This window comes from Phyllopteryx taeniolatus, chromosome 10 (assembly GCF_024500385.1).
Source record: "Phyllopteryx taeniolatus isolate TA_2022b chromosome 10, UOR_Ptae_1.2, whole genome shotgun sequence".
NCBI lineage: Eukaryota > Metazoa > Chordata > Actinopteri > Syngnathiformes > Syngnathidae > Phyllopteryx > Phyllopteryx taeniolatus.
In genome coordinates, this window is record NC_084511.1 from 20,042,922 (window position 1) to 20,064,098 (window position 21,177).

Below are 21,177 nucleotides of genomic sequence, written 5' to 3' on the forward strand. Positions count from 1 at the left end.
GATGTGCAGTATATAAGGGATACACCAGTAGTAGCCACATGACATGTGGCCCCCGTCTTTGAAGGGAAAAGGGGAAAAAAACATGGACTGAGCACTTCAAATGCCTCTAAAGTCCTCCATAACAAATAAATTCAGAAATAAACTATTGCTTACTTATGTACTCTACATGACCTATTCCACTGCCCACACTGCTCTTCTCACCAATTGTGTTCAATTTGCGCTATTTAAGTCAGGCTTTTAAGACAAGTGACGTGTTTTGAAATGTGACAGTAATTTTGATGCATCAACTTGGAGAACCCCTCGGAATTTCAACCTGTTCAAGCTTATTGGTGGATATTTTTAGCCAAAATATGTGAGCCAATCGTACAAGGGGTTCCCACAACAGCAGATCATATGAAAGGGTCGAGGAGACAGATTGAGAAATAATCAAGTTAAACTGTTTTATTCTAATTTGAAAGAGTTTTTTTTAACCACATTTTTTATAGACGATGGCACACGTAAACATTCCCCAAAAGGGCTAATTTTCCAACACAAACCAACACATCATCTGTGTTTCAAAATTCTTATTAGGCTGTACTAATTAGGTTGAAGTGGCCATTCCAACCAGTTTCAGCATTTTGACAGGCTGTGATTTTTGGGAAATCTTTCGTCACGTTGCTAGTAGCAGTGTAGTAAACATTTTACTGGAGAAGTTTCAGAAGTGCAAATACTACAACGTCGTGTGTATGGACTTTGTCAAGTAAATGAACAGCCAAAATAACACCATTTTATTATCTATTTGCAGCTAAAAGGTGTCTCTTGTCAGGGAAAAAAACAACATTTCAGACAGTTGTGGAGAGGTTACGCCACCAGGTAACATGCGACCATGTTATGCAAATGTCTGACAATAATCTACATACCTGCCACCCACATAAATCGTTAAATGATACATTAGCGACTGATGTGAGGAATCACGAGTATATATCATCAAAATTTAATGTAACTTGCATGTTTGTCAATATCAAATTGGAATGACGCTACCCCCAAATTGTCCGAAAGATCGGGACACCCTCAAAATAGAAGGCCTCGCATATCCTCTGATCTTCCTTTTTTTTTCTTTGCTTGCTAACAACATGGCCAGCATTTCGTTTTTCTTTAAATGGCGCAGCCCTAGTGAGAACACACCTCTTTAGTACCCCTGAATAAATAAAACTTTCAGGTGAACAAACGCACCCTGACTGCAGCACACACACACAAACAAACACTAAAAGACAAAAATACAGCCAATGCCCACACTTGACTGCAAACTCCCTTCTCAGAGAGTGACAAGGTTTAACTAATGGCAATAGAAATGTTGCGTGTTCAGAGAAATAAGCAGAGGAGAAACTGGGTCACGGGAAAAAAAAACTCATTTTACCTTCCAATTGGTTGGAGCAAACAGTAAGAGGCATGTTGAGGCACACACTCCCACACATGCACACGTATACACACACTCAAGAGCAAAAGGTTAATATTGTTCATTTGGGTGTTGCTGAGTTACTGTTTATCTCGGTCTCAACTCGTGTGTGCACAGGGCTTGTTTCTGAGAACGTGTAGCAAACTGTAAATACACACTGTTTCACCCTGCTTAAGATGAGGAGGGGGGTCCAAAATAGGGTTCCTAATAATCCAATCGCATGGCCAGTGTATCCCTTACAACAAACAAAAGGGAGACGTTAGTCTATCAAGAGTTTATCTGACAGCTACTCCTGTCTGCACTCTACTTCCAGCAGCTTCACTGGCTTGTCATCGCCATTGGCACCATTTCTGGACATTCTAATAAATTCCTAAAATCTTCCCCCTCTCACTTCAAATAAAAAGGCGAACACGGTTAAATTGAGCGTATAATTATATTTTCATTCTCTATTAAACATAAAAACACGCTCGTGGGGAGAAAATTGATGGCCAAAGAAAGTATCACTGAGGGAAAACTGAGCGAGTCATCTCAAGAAATTAAACCACTCGTAGCGGCTGCAGTAAATATTTCCAAAACCAATCAAAACAGAATGCCTTGATATAACAAATTTAGCAGGGGGATTATTAAAGAGAAAGGGAAAGCAGTCTCTTGACACTACTATGTCACACTTTTCAGCTGGAGCACTTTTTTGTGTCAAAGGAACATTTTGGTTTTCAAGTGCTGCTCTTCAAGCGAGCATATGCACTTCTTTTATTACAAAGCCGCTACAGTAAAGTGAAGTGCTCCTTTTTACATGGTGATACTAGCACACCTCGTAAAATAAATCCAAAATGACCCTTTGCCACGTATTATGAGTCTGCAGTTTCACTGAAGAATGCCCCCACCCCCCAAGATTATTTCATGTTAAGAAGACAAAGGTATGCAGCTCATTTTCTAAGAAGAATAAAAAAAAAGTAAGAAAAAGGTGTCATGGATTTTAAACATTCCCTTTCAGACACAGGAGATGCTTCGGACAAAGTAATCACTGATTTATATGGCGATGCAGATGTTTATCGTTTTTTTTAGCGCGCATATCAGTGAGCGTAGGATGAGATGACAGGCTGCAGGCGACAGGTTCTTATTGCAGCATGAATAAATCCAGGCCTTCATCTTTTACGATGCCTTCCTGTCGAATGGAAAATCCTTATTTTCCTTATGACAACCTTCCATTACAGGCGCTTATGGCAAGAGGCTGACATCTCTACTGTGTCCAATCGTGGCACATGATGTATGAAAAACTATTAGGGGTGGAAATGTTGATTTAAAACCTTTATTTGCTCATTTTTAACTGGTTACCTTTATGTTCCTTTAATATTGTTATTGTCTCAAATGTCATGCTACTATGTTGGCCAGATCTATCTTGCAATTACATCTCAATTAGACCACCCGATTAAATAAATCTATGTCTCGCTATCCATATCTATCTATCTGTATGCACGACACATTTTTAGGTTATCCAATTCATTTGGCCACAGATTATTTTATTAAGGGGCGGCACGGTGGACGACTGGTTAGAGCGTCAGCCTCACAGTTCTGAGGTGCGGGGTTCAATCCCCGTCCCCGCCTGTGTGGAGTTTGCATGTTCTCCCCATGCCTGCGTGGGTTTTCTCCGGGCACTCCGGTTTCCTCCCACATCCCAAAAACATGCATTAATTGGAGACTCTAAATTGCCCGTAGGCATGACTGTGAGTGCGAATGGTTGTTTGTTTCGATGTGCCCTGCGATTGGCTGGCAACCAGTTCAGGGTGTACCCCGCCTCCTGCCCGATGACAGCTGGGATAGGCTCCAGCACGCCCGCGACCCTAGTGAGGAGAAGCGGCTCAGAAAATGGATGGATGGATGGATATTTTATTAAGCTCCTTTTGAAGGCCCTAAATGTTGTTTTCTGCAACAACAAAACTACAGATTTGTGAACCTTCTTTCTTGTGTCTGGTTATGTAATCAGCAGTTCCATGCAGACAATGGGTCTCCTGGTGAGCTTGTTCTCAGCAGGAGGCTAACTGAAGTTTTGCTCTTTGGGCCTCATTTGCACTGATAATGCCGTGAAATGAATGCTGGTTCACTCAGTAAATCCCACCAGATGATAAAACTGATCCTCGTGGTCTTTTGTCTTGCCTTTGTTGTCATCAAAATAAAAGGTGGTTTAGGATTCTGGACTCCAAAAAGAAGTCACCCTCCTCTAATCTGAAGGTCCATGAGCCACAAATCAGCCAATGCTGCTGATAAAAGGAGCTGTGGGATGGATCGGAATGTGATGGGAGATAGTACTGACATGTTAAAGGCCACAAGGCTCCAAAAATGTATCGCACTAAAGAGCTCATCTGTGAGCAATAGCACAGCAGTAAGACCCCCCACACCCCGTCCCCTGAATGCAACTTGAGCTGAGGGACTGGAAGACATTAACAAAGAGACAAAGACAAAATATCCGCACTCGCCACAAGTGCTTATGCATGAAAAAAGAATGCAGTGGTGTGTGCATTTATGCAAATGTGCTTGGATGTCAGTGTATGTGTATGACTCATCTGTGTGCACTGCTCCAAGACTGTGTCTGTTCATGCACGGAGGAGAAGGGTGCTTCATCGTCACTGACCTTTTCAGCCTGAATTATGACAACCGAGTCGGGACATCCTCGCCGCAATAACACACACCAAGGATGGGACACAAACAAACAAGTAAACAACAACACACATTGATATGGAATGGAAGCAAATAGGGGTGGGATGAATAATTCATTCTTAGATTATTTTATTCTTAAATAATTTGTAATCAAATATACTTGTGATGCACCAAAATTTCGGTCACCAAAATTCGTCCGAAAATGGCCCAAAAATGCATTTTCGGATTCAGGCCGAAAGACTTTGTCGCCGAAAAAAAAAAAAAAGGGAAAAAAAGACAATCGAAAGAGGATGCTGTTATAATGCAAACCAAAACTGCGGCCAACGAGTAGTCGTGTACACTATATTGTAAAAATAATAATAATAAGTGAATTAAAAAAACGGCGCCTCCACATTGAACAGTCGCCCAACCTCGCTGCTTTCCGTGTTCAGGTAATAAGGGGAATGCTTGTTGCACGCAATTATGTGCCGCGCCAACTACCTGCGAGCTACAGCTAACGTGGCAAAATGTGATGCCGAGCCGTGGGGGCCTACGTTCACTTCGCGTCCGTTGTCAACGCAGCATAACTACTAATCAGCTACACTATTAATAAGTATGGTCATCAAGAAGGGAATGAATTAGGACGTAACCGCCAGTCCGCTACATCACATGAGAATATGGGCCTATAAGGTTAAAAGTACATTAATATAATAAGTATATAAGATAACATTTATTAGTCCCACAATGGGGAACTTTACATCATTTCAGCAACTGTAGTGGACATAGAAATACAAAAGTAGCATGCAAGAGAAGACATTTGGCTGCAACTCATCCACCATTACAAGGTTGATGCAATAAATACGTTAAAATAACAAATATTGAAGCCATAACCTATTCATGATTACAATTAAAGAGTAATGATAATGTGCATTTGAACAGTATGCAGAATTATTTTTATCCTATTACACAATACTACAATAACTGTCCCGTGGTAATGTTCTTGACATAATTTTAAAACTATGGAAATTCACACAAATTGTTCTGGAGGGGAATTTCTATAGGTTTGCAGCTCAGCAGTCATAGCCATAAATGCAATTTTAATAATAATTGGCATAGTAATTTCTTTCAGCTTTGGATTTTCGGCATTGGGTTCCTCATTTCTGGTTTTCGGTTTCGGTCAAGAATTTTCATCTTGGTGCACCATTAATTTATTCCTTTCAATAATCAGTTATAAAATAACGTATGGCGACCAGAAGAGCAAAAAAATGTGGAATGCATAATCGAATTGTGCAATTCCTAACCCTAGAAGAAAATCCAAACTTTTTCTCCTCTTTGCAGCAAATGTTTTCACTTTCCTTTCTCCAAGATATTGGAGCGTGTATGACCATGTTGGAAGCATACATTTGTCTAAAATGTCGTGGTAAAATAAAGAATTCAAATTCAAGGAGAGCTGAGATGTCCAGTCGAACCTATGATTGATTCATTCATTGATTGATTAGGAAGTGTGTCCCACAGAGTGTATTTCAAGCTAATACTGTCTATACTTGTGAGTATGATTGCCACAGATAGGCAATATCAATGCTTGGTTGTTTGACGCCTTCAATGAACGGTATTTTCAAAAGTGGGACCAACATATGAAATAAGAAAAAGCTATTTGGGAGGCTGAAATTATAAGTAAATATTTGCTTCATTAACTCCACTCTCAGTCTTGTTCTGTAAGATGTTTTTGTGTTGGGAGGGGGGAGTTTCTCCTTCACCATCATCGCCAAATGCACACTCAAGAGGTCTCTTTAATTATATAAGGTGCACCTAATCCTGCTCTGTATGACCAGAGATAATTGCGAGCGTGACTAAAAATCCAATGGGATCAACTGGAAGTGACAGCACTTGGGGAAAAAATGTGTGAATTATAAGAAAGACTTTTTTGAATAGCCAGAGAGGTAGAACAAAGACAGAGTAAAAGAGATGTGTGTGGCCGTGCGTGTAACGGTCCCTGTCACCGTGCATGTGCATGCGACCGTAGTGCCGAAACCCAGGTGATGCTCATGTACCTGCTAACATGCACAAACTGAACAAAGCTGACTGCAGCCAACATGAGAGCCAAAGCAGAGGGGCAATTCAATGATGAAGTTGGGATGTAGTAGGACCACAGCACCCGAACATCCGTGAGGCTCTAAGGCCATGCAGTGACACAAGGGTGAAAAGAAAAATATTTTTCTTCCCTTCGCTTGGTATTTGACAAAAGCTCAATCATAGAGTGCAGTTGACCACAGAGAAAATGCTGCTGATTACATCCTAATACACACAAAGCCAGTAGCTGGTGCACAAACACACACTGATTACGTCCTGCCCGATGCTCTTCTCTCCTCATCCCCGGTATCGGTTACACAGTAAACCCATGCTGATCGAGGATCAGTGTTTTTAGCGCAGGGAGGTTAAAGAGTTTGGGAGTTTAACCTTGCTTCCAATACAGGAGGGAGCGAAGGAGGCTCGGGGGCCCCGATCCACTGAGCCCCCCCAATGCAAATAAACAGCTACAACACAAAAATGTCTGGCAGATTGGAAACAATTTCCTGAAGGATCTGTCAATGTGCAGGAGAAGAGGAGAGGTGGGTAGGATCTAAAGAGTGGAGCGGCTGGGGAGAGTTGAGCAAGATTATGTTGCAGGAAAAAATGAAAAGGAAGAGAAGGAGGAAAAGAAATTGGACTAGCGGGTTTGGATTCTAATCAAATCATCATGTGAGAGGCTGAGATATATCGCACATACTTATTTGATGACACTTACAGTATCCATCCATCAACATGAAAACATTGTGGTCACCAGCATTCACACCCAAAATCAGACTGAAAATAGCTTTTCTTAGCCACACTTGCTTTGAATCAACATGTATACAGCAGTCTCAGGTGAAGATAGGCAAGAGCATGCGCACTTGGTGTTTGTTGTTTTCTTTTCCAGATCTCTATTTGCACGTGAGTGTGAGGTTATGACTTTATATAGATTTGAATTCGCTATCGTGGCTTTGAGGATATGTATTCCTATGTTTGCACGCACACGTTTGTCTGTTCCTGTTGCTGCGTTTGTGTGCCTGCGGTCATTCTGGAATGGAGCACGGACATTTTGCCACTGAGCTGAATTCAGAGAAACAGGCTTGGTCCTGGCCGGCAGGACAGTATTTATACTCCCTATTTATCCGTCGGAGAACCACAGCAATCTCTATCACCGCCTTGTGATTCATGTTTGTTTGCTTTGCTCAGAGCAGATTCAATTTCATCACTGAGAGTCTTTTCTCTCGCCCCCCCCAAAATTGTCTTTCTGCAGAAATGTTCACACCACCCCTCATTTGCGGGTATATGGAGCACGCAGTGGTTTTCCTCAGAAAGGATAAGACATTAAAACTAATAGTCACCAAAATTATAAATCCATATTTCTCCGATGAGATTGTGCAAAGAAGCTCAGGTTCCAGCTCGAGGAGGAGCACTTCTTGGCAGGAGCCGTCTGAGAGTGCAACAGAGTGGCTGTTGGAAAACAAAGTCATTTCAGAGTACGCCTTGGAAAACAGAAACCGCTGTTCTATGGCTGCTCGAAGGGGGGGAAGCGAGGCCCATCTGACAGAGGGCTATGATTTCAGCTTAGCCATTGGCCCACGAAGAAAGAATATATGTTGTTGGCAAAGCACAGCGCAAACAACCTCAGACATCTGAACTGGAAAGGGAAACATCTATTTGCATTTGTTAAAAAGAAAGGAAGCTGCCATTGTTTCATCGTGCTTATATTTTGTTATCCAGGAACACGATTCTCATCTCTTACATTTACTCTTCGCAATCACCACCCCAAACATTAATCTTTCCAGCAGTCTTGAAATGTCTCCTCTTCTATTTGCCTGGAGCTATTTTGAGTTTTTAAAAGCACTAAGATGGATTTGACATTGCAGATGGAAATTAATGAAACAAGGAAGCTTACTTTCAACTTTTGAGAAGTGCTCACGGAGAAAAGGAACACTGTGTAAGAGGTTGGCAAATGTGGTTGAGAAGAAATACAAAACAAAAAATGAATATGAGTACTGTCTGTGTGCTTTTGCGCTGAAAGGAGATCCAAGCTATCAGTTAAAAAGAGTGACAAACACAATCTTAGCAAGGCACACAAACACATTTAGAGATCTTAACGGCTGAATCACGACGGAGAAGGCGGACCTCAGTTTGGGTGGGGGGGGAAGGGGGGGTATTTTAATAAGGTAAAGTGTGGAGCTTGGCTGAGTGTCTGTGTTAGGAGATGTTCAAAACCAGCTAATTGAGACGAATACATGAATATATCAGCTAGGAGAGAAGGGTTCAGTCGTAACCATTGACGACCATTCACTTGTCTGGCCACGTGAGCCTTTGCAACAAAGTCCTCGTGGACAGCCACCCCCTCTTTACCTCCCCCCAGCCCCCACCATACCCCACTCTAAACAAACTCCACTGTAATAAACGAAAGGCAATAATGCTGTGCCTGCTCACCCCCTCCGGATGAAATATCCAAAGGAGAAGTAGCAGAGGCAGCCTGGATAGATTTGCAAAGCAAGCAGAAAGTCACATATTACACTGGTGCGCCATAAACACGCAGACAGGGGGGGTTAAATCTCCTTATCCCGGGCCGTGCTGCTCCGCCGTGGCTAACCTGAGCTGTTAGCGGGGTTTACTTTGAAAAGGAAATCCGTTAAGTATTACTGATTAGCTGCTTAAAACTCTAATCGGTAACATCAATGACAGTTACCCCAAGTCAATGAGCAACTTGGAGTTTCTTCAGGTGATGTTTGCATTGAAGGATAATTAAACGTTTTGAACCTCATATCCAAACACAAGCCGCTAAGATGATGACTATAAAACAGCATTTAATCATTTTTATAGGAGGTATAGTACAACGTTTTTCATCCATTTACTAAGCGTTTATGTGAAAAGTAAGAACTTCTGATCATGCTGATGGCTCTGTAAAGGATTTTAAATGTCTACAGTCTGATACATGTTCAATAATAGAGTCTGACCTTTGTTCTACATTGTTAAAAAGCATGCATGACGCTCAACCATTTAGACAAAAAGAAAATACTTCAGCAACATCTCTTTGCTGTAATTCAAATCTTTGCGTGATTTTACTGAGAGGTTACCAGATGTTAAAAACCCATTTAATTGCAAGTTGGAAAATGTGTGAGTCATTTGCATCTCTATAATCTGACATTCTAAATGCCTTTGTCTTTTCAAGAGCGCAGCTGACAAACGCACGTCTTTTGAATAGGGAGCTGTGATTCGATTATGGTAATTTCATGTTAACTCTAAAAGATGACAGCTCACATTTTTTTTGTAGAAATAACTTTTATTACAGAATCGGAGTAAAAGCCTGACATAGTTTGTATGAAACAGAATGTGAGCGTGGAAAGTGCATGTAAGCATGTAAGTGTGAGCGCATGCATATACTGCGCGTCCTGGTAAATGTAGGGTAAAAGGTGATCTGGTGATCTGCCGTAACCCTGGCCAGGGATTTCAAACTTGACCTTTAACCTCAACCCAAAGGCAAGCCCGCTTGTAAAAAAAAAAAAAAATAATAAAATAAAAAAAGATTGTGTAGGATGTCTACAATCCAATGACAAGGAAAGAGAAATAATGGCAAGAGTGTTTGTGTAGGTTGTTAAGCATAAATAAATACAGGGGGGGGGGGAACTACACTAAAGAAAATAACGTTTGGTGATGAACAACATGACTTGTAACCTTAATCCTGTCAGGTGTGAGCACCGCTGAGATCATCCCACAGTGTCATATACAGCTGTCAAATGTCTTCTTGTGTGTAAAGACGGCTTGAGAAACCATGCGTAGGTTACAGAAAAAACAAAAAGGTAAATCTAAATATTTACGCAACGGGTTTGTTCTTGGACACACATTATCTCTCCCTCGCTGCTCGTAGTTTGCCGGGATTTAGCGTCAAACCCACTGAGTGACAAGAGCACAAACATCTCTGGTCTTTGCTGCAAGTCATTACGAGGGCGGGAGTCTTCTGAGGGTGAAGGAGCATGTGCCCCGCTGCAGCAGTTTTCCGGTGTGGGAGTCTGTGGATGTCTGAGTCCACGACGGCACACTGAGATGGGGAGTGACAGCTGTCAGGAACCATCAGGCTTACCCTGCCGGCAACACAAGGAATCTAAGGAGAGGACTGGTTGCTCCTGTTTACTGCCTCAGAACACACAGTCATAGCCAGCACTCATGCTACTTTATTATTACAAGAGAACTCAATGAAAGAGTACATGAACAAAGTGACCTCACATGTATACAATCTATCCATCCATCCATCCATTTTCTGAACTGCTTATCCTCACTAGGGTCGCGGGAGTGCTGGAGTTTATCCCAGCTATCTTTGGGCAGGAGGCAGGGCACACCCTGAACTGGTTGCCAGCCAATCGCAGGGCACACATAAACAAACAACCATTCGCACTCACATTCACACCTACGGACAATTTTAGAGTCTTCAATCAACCTACCACATATGTTTTTGGGATGTGGGAGGAAACCGGAGTGCCCGGAGAAAACCCACGCAGGCACGGGGAGAACATGCAAACTCCACACAGGCGGGGCCGGGGATTGAACCCCGGTCCTCAGAACTGTGAGGCAGACGCTCTAACCAGTCGTCCACTGTGCCGCTGTATACAATCTAATAGTGTAAATTATTCTGGCATGGCAAGATTGACATAGTATTCAATTAAATATTAAAGAAAACGAGAATACTATTTTCGTAGCAATAGTAATGAAATTCAAAGATCCATACGTTCATAATGATCCACAATACTATAAAGGAGTCTACGTGAGTTCCCTCGAGGTTTGAGTGTGGCTCTATGAGGGGAAAAAAATTCCAGTGGCGGGGGAATAAATTGCAATGTCACAAGAGAATTAATTCCTATCAAGTTTTATTTTTCCAAGAAAAAAAGATTTATGAGAACAGTCATGGTTTTAAAAAGTGAATGTCTTCCTAGAAACACAAACATAGTTTGAGACCAGACCAATGCTGACTTTTTATAGAGACCTGCTGTACAGCAATTGGGTAATATCATTAAATATGTGTAAAAAGAGATTTCGGGCTAGATTATAAAGAAGACAACAAAACATGTGGTGGTTACATTTGTGGGAAAGTTCAGAAATTGCCCACTAATCTTACTAAAAAAATGTTTTTATAGAACAAATTCCACCACAAGAAATTGCCTTAACATTTTTTTTTCTTCACAAATGAAAGACCACAATAGGCTCACCAGGCTGCGATTACATTCATACAATTACTATATATAATTTGATTATATTGAACTGCAGCTGGAACCCACAGTGACCAGCAATGCTCAAATCTGTTTAATTATTTAAAAATAACATGCGATTTTTGTCTTCTGGGCTGTGCATATAGTACATTGCGGATTGCAATTTTATCAGCTCAACCCTCTCAACAGCGAGGAACAGAGAACTTCATCGGGTCTGATTGTGTCAGAGGAGCTACAATTTACATTCACGCGATGTCGTTGACCTGCTGGTTTTCTTCCACAGAGGATTACATTTTACAAACCCAGATGGAGACAGCCTCTTGCATGTTTCTCTTGTTGGCTGAAATGCTGACATTTTTAGGCAGATGGTGCATGACATGGCAGTTATTTTTTGTAGACCATCCATCTTATTTCTATACTGCTTATCCTCAGTCGTGTCGCGTGTGACCTGGATTATATCTGTAATGTAAATACAGATTTCTGCGATGCTTCTCTGGTGTGTATGCGTGCATATACTGTACGTCCTCCCCTCTTCCCCACCCTAATTAATTTAGTTTGAAAGCCTATGTATTCTTAAGTCACTAACCTCTGAGCCTCTAAACCCAGCACAGCTCTTTTCCACACAAACATCTCATTCCAAATCCCATGTTTAGACAACACAATGAAATGCACCCAGTTTGTTTGGTTATGTGTGTGTGTGTGTGTGTGTGTCTGTGTGTGTGTGTCTGTGTGCGTGTGTGTTCGTCTGCTGATGGACAGCACAGGCTGGAGCTGGTCTGGAGTTTAAATCAGCGCAGGGTTATCATTACTAACCCCTGTTGTGCCTCTGTGACCCTTTGTCAGTGGGTTCTGACATTTAGCCCCGCCACCATCCCCTAGCTCCTGCACATGCACATTCACACCCACTCTCTCACACACACACACACACACACACACACACACACACATCTGTCAGAGCTTGCCTGGGATGCACGGAACCCAGTGGTGGACATCCCCTGCAGTGACAGAAGGGCACCAGAGAGCCACATAAACAGGCACCATTTGGTGCCTACTTTACCTCAAACCTTTTGTTGCTTGTTCAGCCCTCGTCATGGAGCATAAAGTGAAGGAGGTAGTGGAGTTGATCAAGGAAAAGACATACAGAGCCACCGGGTCAAAGTCCAGGTGGACTTTCGGAATGTGCTCTCCCATTGCATCTTTTTGTCGCACAGTGTCTGCCATGTTTGATCATTAATCAGGCTCTTTAGATTTGGATTTACATCCTACTGCAGAGCGTGTGGACCACATTTTCATAAACATACAGTGGGCTCTACTCTACAGGAAAAGCTGCAGACGTGCTCACTTCTCACCGTCTGCCTCTAGGGCTTTAAATGTATATTGTACATATGGCTGACAGCCATTATACAGTATACATGATAGATGAAGTGAGCCACGGTGTATGCACAGGCTGCAGTGTAATAAATATAGCAAGCTAGTCCTGTTGCAAAGGACAACAGCATTAACATACAACAAAGACAAATACAGCATCTGATTATTGCTGACACGAGAGATGTAGAGTATATGAGGCTAATAATGATGCACCATCACTTGAATGGAGCCTGCATGTCTGCTGAAACACTGCAGACAAGTACACCTAGTTGCTAACATCAATACACTATTGCACAGCAGAGACATTAGAGATCTCCAATAAAGTTGTTACTGTCAAATCAAGTCCACAAAATATAAATTATTTCTTCTTATCCTTCACCTGTCTGAAAGCTCTTCTACTGCCCTGCAGAGTAAATGTCCATTATTGCAATGTTACTTAAACAAAAGTATGGGTAAATCAGGAACATATATTACAATATTATACTACATAATCTATATTTGTATCAACTATTATTACATTTAATTATTATTTATTCATTATTGATAAATATAAATCATCCATCCATCCAACATACCCACGATCCTCACTAGGGTCGTGGGTATGTTGGAGCCGATTCCCGGCTAAATGTGGGCGAAAGGCAGGGTACACCCTGAACTGGTTGCCAGCCAATCGCAGGGCACATAGACAATCATTCACACTCACATTCACACCTCAATTTTGAGTCTTCAATTAACCTACCATGCATGTTTTTGGGATGTGGGGGGAGTGCCCGGAGAAAACCCATGCAGGCACAGGGAGAACATGCAAACTCCACACAGGGGAGGCCGGATCTGAACCCGGGTCCTCAGAACTGTGAGGCAGATGTGCTAACCAGTCGTCCACCGTACTGCCCTAATTACTGACATTCTCTATAAAAAAGAAAAATGCACCTCTTAGTCTCTATTTTGTCCTATCATTGGTATAACATTGAAATGAACATAGTATTAAAACTAAAAAATCACTTTTCCACTATGAACCGCCTTCCTCAAGTTTTGTTACTTTTATTTTTGTTACATTTGTTATCATCCGTCGCTCCAAGTCCTCCACTCAACTCGACCAAATGCCATCCTTCCCCTATTTCTTCTGGTGTGCCCCAAGGCTCTGTCTTGGGCCCACTCCTCTTTATCACATACATCTTATCTCTTGGCAATACTTTCTGTAAATTCAACTTAAAGTTTTACTGTTAGACGAATGACACCCAGTTCTACCTCTCCTCAAAACCCACCGCCACTCTTCCTCCTTCCGCCTTGACTGACTGCTTCTCAGAATTCAAACATTTGTTCTCATCCAACTTTCTACAACTCAACAGTGATAAAATCCTACATATATGCACCATGGGGGAGAGATCCTTCAGCCGCTCTTAGTATTATTAAATGCAGACATGAAGCAACTTGCCTGCATGTATCAAGATAATAATGCTAAGTTTTGATTGGGAGTGTGAGAGAATTTGACAATATCTGTCGATGAGTCTATAAAGCCATAGCATCCCACGCCTTCTCCCCAATGTCATACTGTATGTACCATTGCACAATGTCTCACTAATCAACAATTATCTTTATCAAGTCTCTTATTAATTTAAATTTTATTTTAGTGATAATAATTACTCAAGGGGAAATTCAACTTACCCACTGCTCTATATTTGTGTTATACATATTACAGAGAACCAGATCACACACATATGTATCCATGCAAGGAGAGATATCAGAGTATAGGGGCACGCAAACAGTGCTGCACTTGAGATGTGTCTGTGTGTATGTGTGTGTGTGTTTTGTGGCAGGGTGTGTGTGTGGGGGTGGGGGGTGGTTAGTGGGGGAGGAAGTGGGGGGGGGGATTTCTGATAATGGTCAGAAAGGCATTTCTCCAACAACTAGTTGCCATTTTTACAACAAGTCGTTAAAGATTTCATTAAACTTAAATGCTGATAAATCAAGAGTTTCATGACATTTTCAGTAAAACATTGTGTAAGATTTCATTGCTTTTATTACGAGTGGGTTATAATGTAAGCAGTAATAAAATGCTGGCGCTGGCAGTGGTGGAATGCATGTTTTCTTTATGTGCTGTAAAAACACTGCAATATTTCCTCCTGCAAAGTCCTAAATGCTACAAGTACCTCAGTATATTTAAGTATACCTGCAAGCATTATAAAATATTTTTTAAACTCATCTTCCCATTCCCATGATGTCAGGAAAACTAACTGAAAGTCCACTTCCACTTTTACCTTAAACATTAGCCAAGTACATCACTTTAGACTGTTGCCACGGTGATGCTGCAGTCACTATTATAGGACAGTTTAACTAAGGAGCCCTCGGCCACACATGTCGGCGTTCAACAGAAGGTGAAGCGGAGTTTAGTTCCGTCAAGCTTCTCTGGTTAAGTAAATGTTAAACCGTGACAACAATACATCATATTTCATAGGAAACTTACAGGTGATGTAGTAGTTGACGTTCCTCTTGAATTCCAGGCCCATGTAGTTGGGGCTGAACTCCTGGAATTTGATGGTAAACTTGATGTCCTTCTCCGGCTTGTTGCAATTAACAAGTACATTCGGATCAAGGACCGTGCTGCAGCTCTCCGCCTGCTCCCTCTTCACCAAGTACAGCTTGTAGTACTCATACTCTCGGCCTTGGTCCCCTCTGGGACAGATGATATCCAGCTTGTCACCGATGTCTGGGTATATAATCAGGCCTTTGCCAGCAAGAAATCTGTGAGGCAAAAAAAAAAGAGACTGTAAGTAACACATCATAAAGGAAGTCTGGAAAAGGAGCCAAATAATTTCCAAACAGTTTATATAGTCCTAATACTTTGGGCTTTAATGTTTTTTTATGTTCTCTGGGTTTGGCTTTTAGGCAGAGCCGTTAATTTGGGCCTACAAACACATGACACATTACGGCTTGACAGTGTTCAGGCACACAAATCCTCAGAGGTTCCTCCTCATACACAGGTCTGAAATAAAGCATACCGAATGTTTTAAGGACAGAAACAACATGGCCACACACGAAATGGCGGCCATAAAAAGGATTAGAGGATGAGTGGCATATATATATGTGTGTATGTATAAAATATACTGTAAACACCTTTGCATACAGTATAAGGCCGGTGAACATGATATCTATTTGACAACAAAGGTCCGACTATGAGATAGCAAACAGTGTGCGGGGTCAGGCTTCCTGGTTCATCTTCCCACTGGCTGATCATCTGCTAGGGGATTAAATTAATCCATTTGGCCTTACTGTACCACTCCACCTCGCTCACTTCTGCCAACTCAATCAGATCAGCTTCAATTCTCATTTATTCACAAAAGGTTGTGAGCAGGAGACGGGTATGTGTGTAAGTGTGTGTGACGAGTGGGGGCAGGGGTACACCGAGGAATTTCAGTGTGTTTGGGCAGTGGTGTGTATGTTTATGCAGGTCAGCGTGTGTGCATGTGTGTGTGTGTGTGTGTGTGTGTGTGTGTGTGTGTGTGTGAGATAATTTTTCAGCTGAGGTTGCGGTCTGATGGGAAGGGGGGGTGGGACAGACTGGGCTGAATCATTGTTCTGAACTTGTTTGAGGCTTAAAATGTCAACACGGTTCAACTCTGCTGTCCCAGTTAGCCAAGCATTAACCCAGACAGCCGGACTGACCACGGGTGTGTGTGTGCGTGTGTGTGTGTGTGTGTGTGTGTGTGTGTTGTGGTCGCAGACAGTGAGCGCAGCAGCGAGCCTATCTGCAAGATCTGCCCATGCCAGCGGATTTAAGCAGGATTTAGTTGTGTGCAATGCATTTGTTGTTATTTCTGAGCCCTCACATTTTAACAAGACATCAGGGGCTGGGCCCCTCACTGTCTATTTCTGAGATCATAATCTTACCTTATCTACAGCGGGTACGGAAAGTATTCAGACCCCCTTAAATTTTTCACTCTTTGTTATATTGCAGCCATTTGCTACAATCATTTAAGTTCATTTTTTCCTCATTAATGTACGCACAGCACCCCATATTGACAGAAAAAAACGGAATTGTTGAAATTGTGTGATATTTCAGTTTTTCTTTTTTAATAAATCTGCAAAACTTACAACAATTGCATTTTTTCTGTCAATATGGGGTGCTGTGTGTACATTAATGAGGGAAAAATGTAACTTAAATGATTTTAGCAAATGGCTGAACAAAGAGTGAAAAATTTAAGGGGGTCTGAATACTTTCCGTACCCACTGTACATCCCATATTTCATCATGTACCACTAAATAACTGACAATTCAGATGGTTTGGGGATAGTATTTTTAATATGGGAAAGACAGAGGAGCCTGTGAGCACTATTTGATGGGATTATACCTCCTCTTGTGTTTAACACTGGCAGAGGATCCACCATAAAAAAAACCAATCATTTAAAAAGTCACATCTTCACAGAATAACGCCCCATGAAAATGAACATGATCGGATTAAAGCCTTTCACCATTCATAAGGATCCCTCTTCGATGGACATTACCAAATAAATGCCTTCAATCACATAAAAGGATGAATGCAAAATGGAATTGACAAAATGGTTCAACACAGGGGCATGCAACCTTACGTTTTTGTTCTTTTTTTTTTGTTTTTTTGGCTGATATAAGGGCACAAACTTGGAAGGGTGAGACACTATTGTCCGGTGCTCATGAGGGTGAGGGGAGGGGTTGTGCTAATTCAAGGGCCTATAAGAGTGAGAATACAGGGAATCCTTTGTCCAACGTCTTTTAAGAATTTTCTGCATTTCTGAAGCAACACCCGGCCTTTAAGCGCATGTGTGTGTGTGTGTGTGTGTGTGTGTGTTTGTGTGTGTGTGCGTGCTCACACCATACCTAGGTTCACGTGCCTGAGTCTATACAGACATGGACACAATCAGTCTCTAACTGGATCTACAAAATGCATCAGTGAGGCCTAAACATGTTTCCATGGCAACATTGGGCTTTGTTGCTGACCATCCCATCTACTCCCTGCCTTCCCTCTATTCCTCACGCTTTCTCTTCTTTATTTCTTTCCCCAATCCCATCCTCTCTTGCTTTATCCTTTCACCCATTCACCTTCTCAACATTTCTCTCATTACCCCCCCCCCCCCCCCCCCCCACTTGCCCTTTTTGTACAGACACAAAAAAAGCAAACACGTGTGAAACCAGAGGGAAGAAAAGAAAGACTATCACAATTATACCTTGAATTGTTTCCCTCAACAAGTAGGTCCTTTCTAATCATTTGTGTAAGATATTCCTTTTGAAAGTGTCCTCATTCAAAAGGCCACCAATACGCAGTTTTACATACCATTTGTTCCCATACCAAAGATAGCCACAACCCATTTAGATGAATAATTAAGATTTCCAAAATGTGGATGTCTTAATATCCCCGAAGGATTTAATCACAAGCCGGCCCATGTCATTGATTCAATTTTCCGAGCAAGTCTTCTAGTTGGCGGTTAGATTGCTATCCTGCTTCTGTTTCCCAGCCTTTGTCAACTGTCTGCTGTAATGAGGCTCTGGCTGCTGTGGAGGTCTGGAAGCACCATTGCAGATGGGAAAGAAGCAACATAAAAGAAATAGGGCAGCAATTAGTATTTAGCCCAGTTTAAAAGCCCTCCACTTGGCAAACTGCAAGCCATCTCGTGTCCAGGATGTGAAACTAAACTGGTGGGGCTGCGACTTTGTCTCCTGTTTGTCTCTCAGCTGGCTTAATCAGCAGCACTCCATTGCTACAAACAACCACCCAGTGGAGAGGAGGGGCTGTGAGACTGAAGATTATTGTACTTTTGAAGAGGTCAAAAGGGAAAGTGGTTCAAAAAGGGAGGTTGAATTGCATCTTTCATTCATGATGTCGACCGACTTTATAAGAGATGTTGATGAAAAGAGCTTTGGTGCAGAGCGGAACAACGACCAGATACAAACTAAAGTTCATGGGGGGGGGGATCCCTCAATGTGAGACAAGCCTAATCCCCTAATGTCAAATTAGGTGGATCTTCCTGGACCAAACAAAACAGAAAGAATTATTTTCATAAAAACCCAACAAAGCTGGTTTTGTTTCATCTGGATGGCTCGAATGTGAGCTCAATCCTGTAAAGAGCTTATACAAACAGCACAGAACAGAGAACAGAAAACAACGAAGCAAAGGAAAAGAGCTGACCCCTGCCTCTAAACCCCCCCAAAAAACATATTTTTTTACATTCCACTGGAGAATATGAGCACATGAGCTCACATATGCTTCACCCTCCCACTTTCCCATACACACACATGGATGGGAGAGCACACAAAAGCACTGTGGGGTGCATCCTGGACCTTCCCAGCCACCCCTATTCATTCACTCTGCCCTCGCCGACTTTCATATAAAACAGCGCCTACACGCAAGACCCACTCAGAACCCCTCACAGAGCCTCAAACCAGTCCCCGCCCCTGTCCAGTCAACTCAAGCCTGTGCCCCCAGTGCCACGCTGGCAGGCAGCCTTCGCTGCTTGAATAGATGGACAGGAACTACTGGGAGAGGAAGAGCCAGAGACACTCCATATCAACAAAATGGCATCTAATTGATTTGCTCCTCCTGAGCAGCAGCATGAATATGTCACACATATCGATAAAAATCCATTATCCACAACAACACATCCAGAGGGTTATAAACAAACAGCTCAGATGCAGGTACAGTAAATAAAAAAAAAAGCATCACACTTTCTCCAACATGGCTTCAGGATTACTGCATGACCTTTAAAATGAACCCGAGAGTGTGAAAACACACTCACACACACACACACAAACGCAATCAACGCCACACCAGGTACTCCATTCCCCTCCCTATCAGTGTGGTAATTATCGCGCCAGGAAAAGTCTTCCCTACCCAATTACCATTTTTCTTTCACATTATACATACACAATCAGTGTGGCTTCTGACTCCTGCCCTGCACATTATCACTGAAGACCCCTCAGATAGGGCAACCATATAATTTCAATCAATATTCCATAGATTCAGAGTATGGATTTATTTTACGGCAGATCATGAAATTCAGTATTTAGAGCACATCAACCCCTGTTGTGCATTGCAGTGCACATCTTGAGTGTTGTAAAACGATGCTTATGGCAGCCAGGGGTTTTCTTAAAGGTCCCATACCATCAAAAGAATAAATAAATCATAATGTTTGTTGCCTTTTTATTGGGTTTGCAAGATAATTTGCGTTGGTAATGCCCAGGATGCCCTTTTTCAAGCTATTCTAGTTGGTCTTTTGCGCCTGGCAATTGCGATATGGAAAACAGCTTTGCTCTGATTGGATCACTCTTATTCTTCATCCAAATATGGAAAACAGCTTTGCTCTGATTGGTCATTGGAGATATCACGGTGTCTAGTGGCAGCCAAGCGATCAGAGCGACGTCGCGTTTGGACCCTTCGGTGTTCTACTATCATTGTGAAGCACAATTCAACAAGCCTTGGAATGTTGGCCAACTAAGAGGGAACGTGATCTGAAAGGAGAGGTGGGTGAAAATTAAAAGAGAGGGAGATATTGAGGTTATGTTCGTCATCCGCTCCCATTCATTTGAATTGAAACTGCCGCGACAATCATCGGTGGCAACAATTGAATGCAAGCTTCACTATTTCATCCACAGTTCCATTAAAACTTACAAATATAGTTAAGTGTTGTTGTAAAACACAACATATGTATAGTATAGCATTTATATGGCTGAGACTCACCCGGAAATGCCGTGTTGCCGTTCAGCTGAGTTGAGTGGGTGGGTACCAACCATGAAGTGGGTAGGTACTTGAATATTAATTGACAAAACTACGTCACAATGACGGCGATTTCAAATCCACCTGTTTTGAAAGCCTTATGCCATTTATTGCCATTTGCATTCAATCGACAAACCACATCAATATCAAACTTAAACCATGTCACAGACTAATTTGGACCTATGTTACGCATCAAACAGGAGAAAAAAAATTGATTTGATGGCATGGGAGCTCTAATGAGGTACACAGGGTTCAGCCTCTTCTCGTTCATGATCAATGTGAAATAATTATCTCCTCGTTGGGGCCGTTTCAGCCAAAAACTGTCATGAGATCCAGATAAAGATAGAGTGATGCTCACACAAAAGAAACATTGAAGCGGTAGTGTTCTGTACTGTCTACACTCTTCATGTGAGGTTAAGATGCATTGACAGTTGTTGACTTGGTGTGATCAATTCATATTAGGGAGAAAGACATGCATACAAACGGTGTCAGGAAGCTTGAGTGGATGCTAAAGAGTCCTGAGAGCTGCCAGTCTCAAAGGTGTCTCCCTCTAGTGTTTACAGACTTAAGAAAGCATGCCGGTCATCAATCTCAGAACCAGAAATTCAACCTTGTATAAGCTTGTATACATAACTGGATTGTGTCACACTGGCGCAGGGGCAGATGTTCCCATGGACTACAAACACACACATACACATATATAAACACGCAGCCTTCAGCGTACACAGACAGAT

At 42.1% G+C, this 21,177-nt stretch overlaps 1 protein-coding gene across 1 annotated transcript in view; it reads right to left on the reverse strand.

Annotated features, from left to right (window-relative positions):
• efnb1 (ephrin-B1) overlaps positions 1-21,177 on the reverse strand; it is a 66,483-nt gene that overhangs the window by 23,272 nt on the left and 22,034 nt on the right. Inside the window, exon 3 of the mRNA XM_061788682.1 lies at positions 15,167-15,444. Coding sequence (XP_061644666.1) covers positions 15,167-15,444 — 278 coding nt within the window. The remainder of the gene's footprint in view (positions 1-15,166; positions 15,445-21,177) is intronic.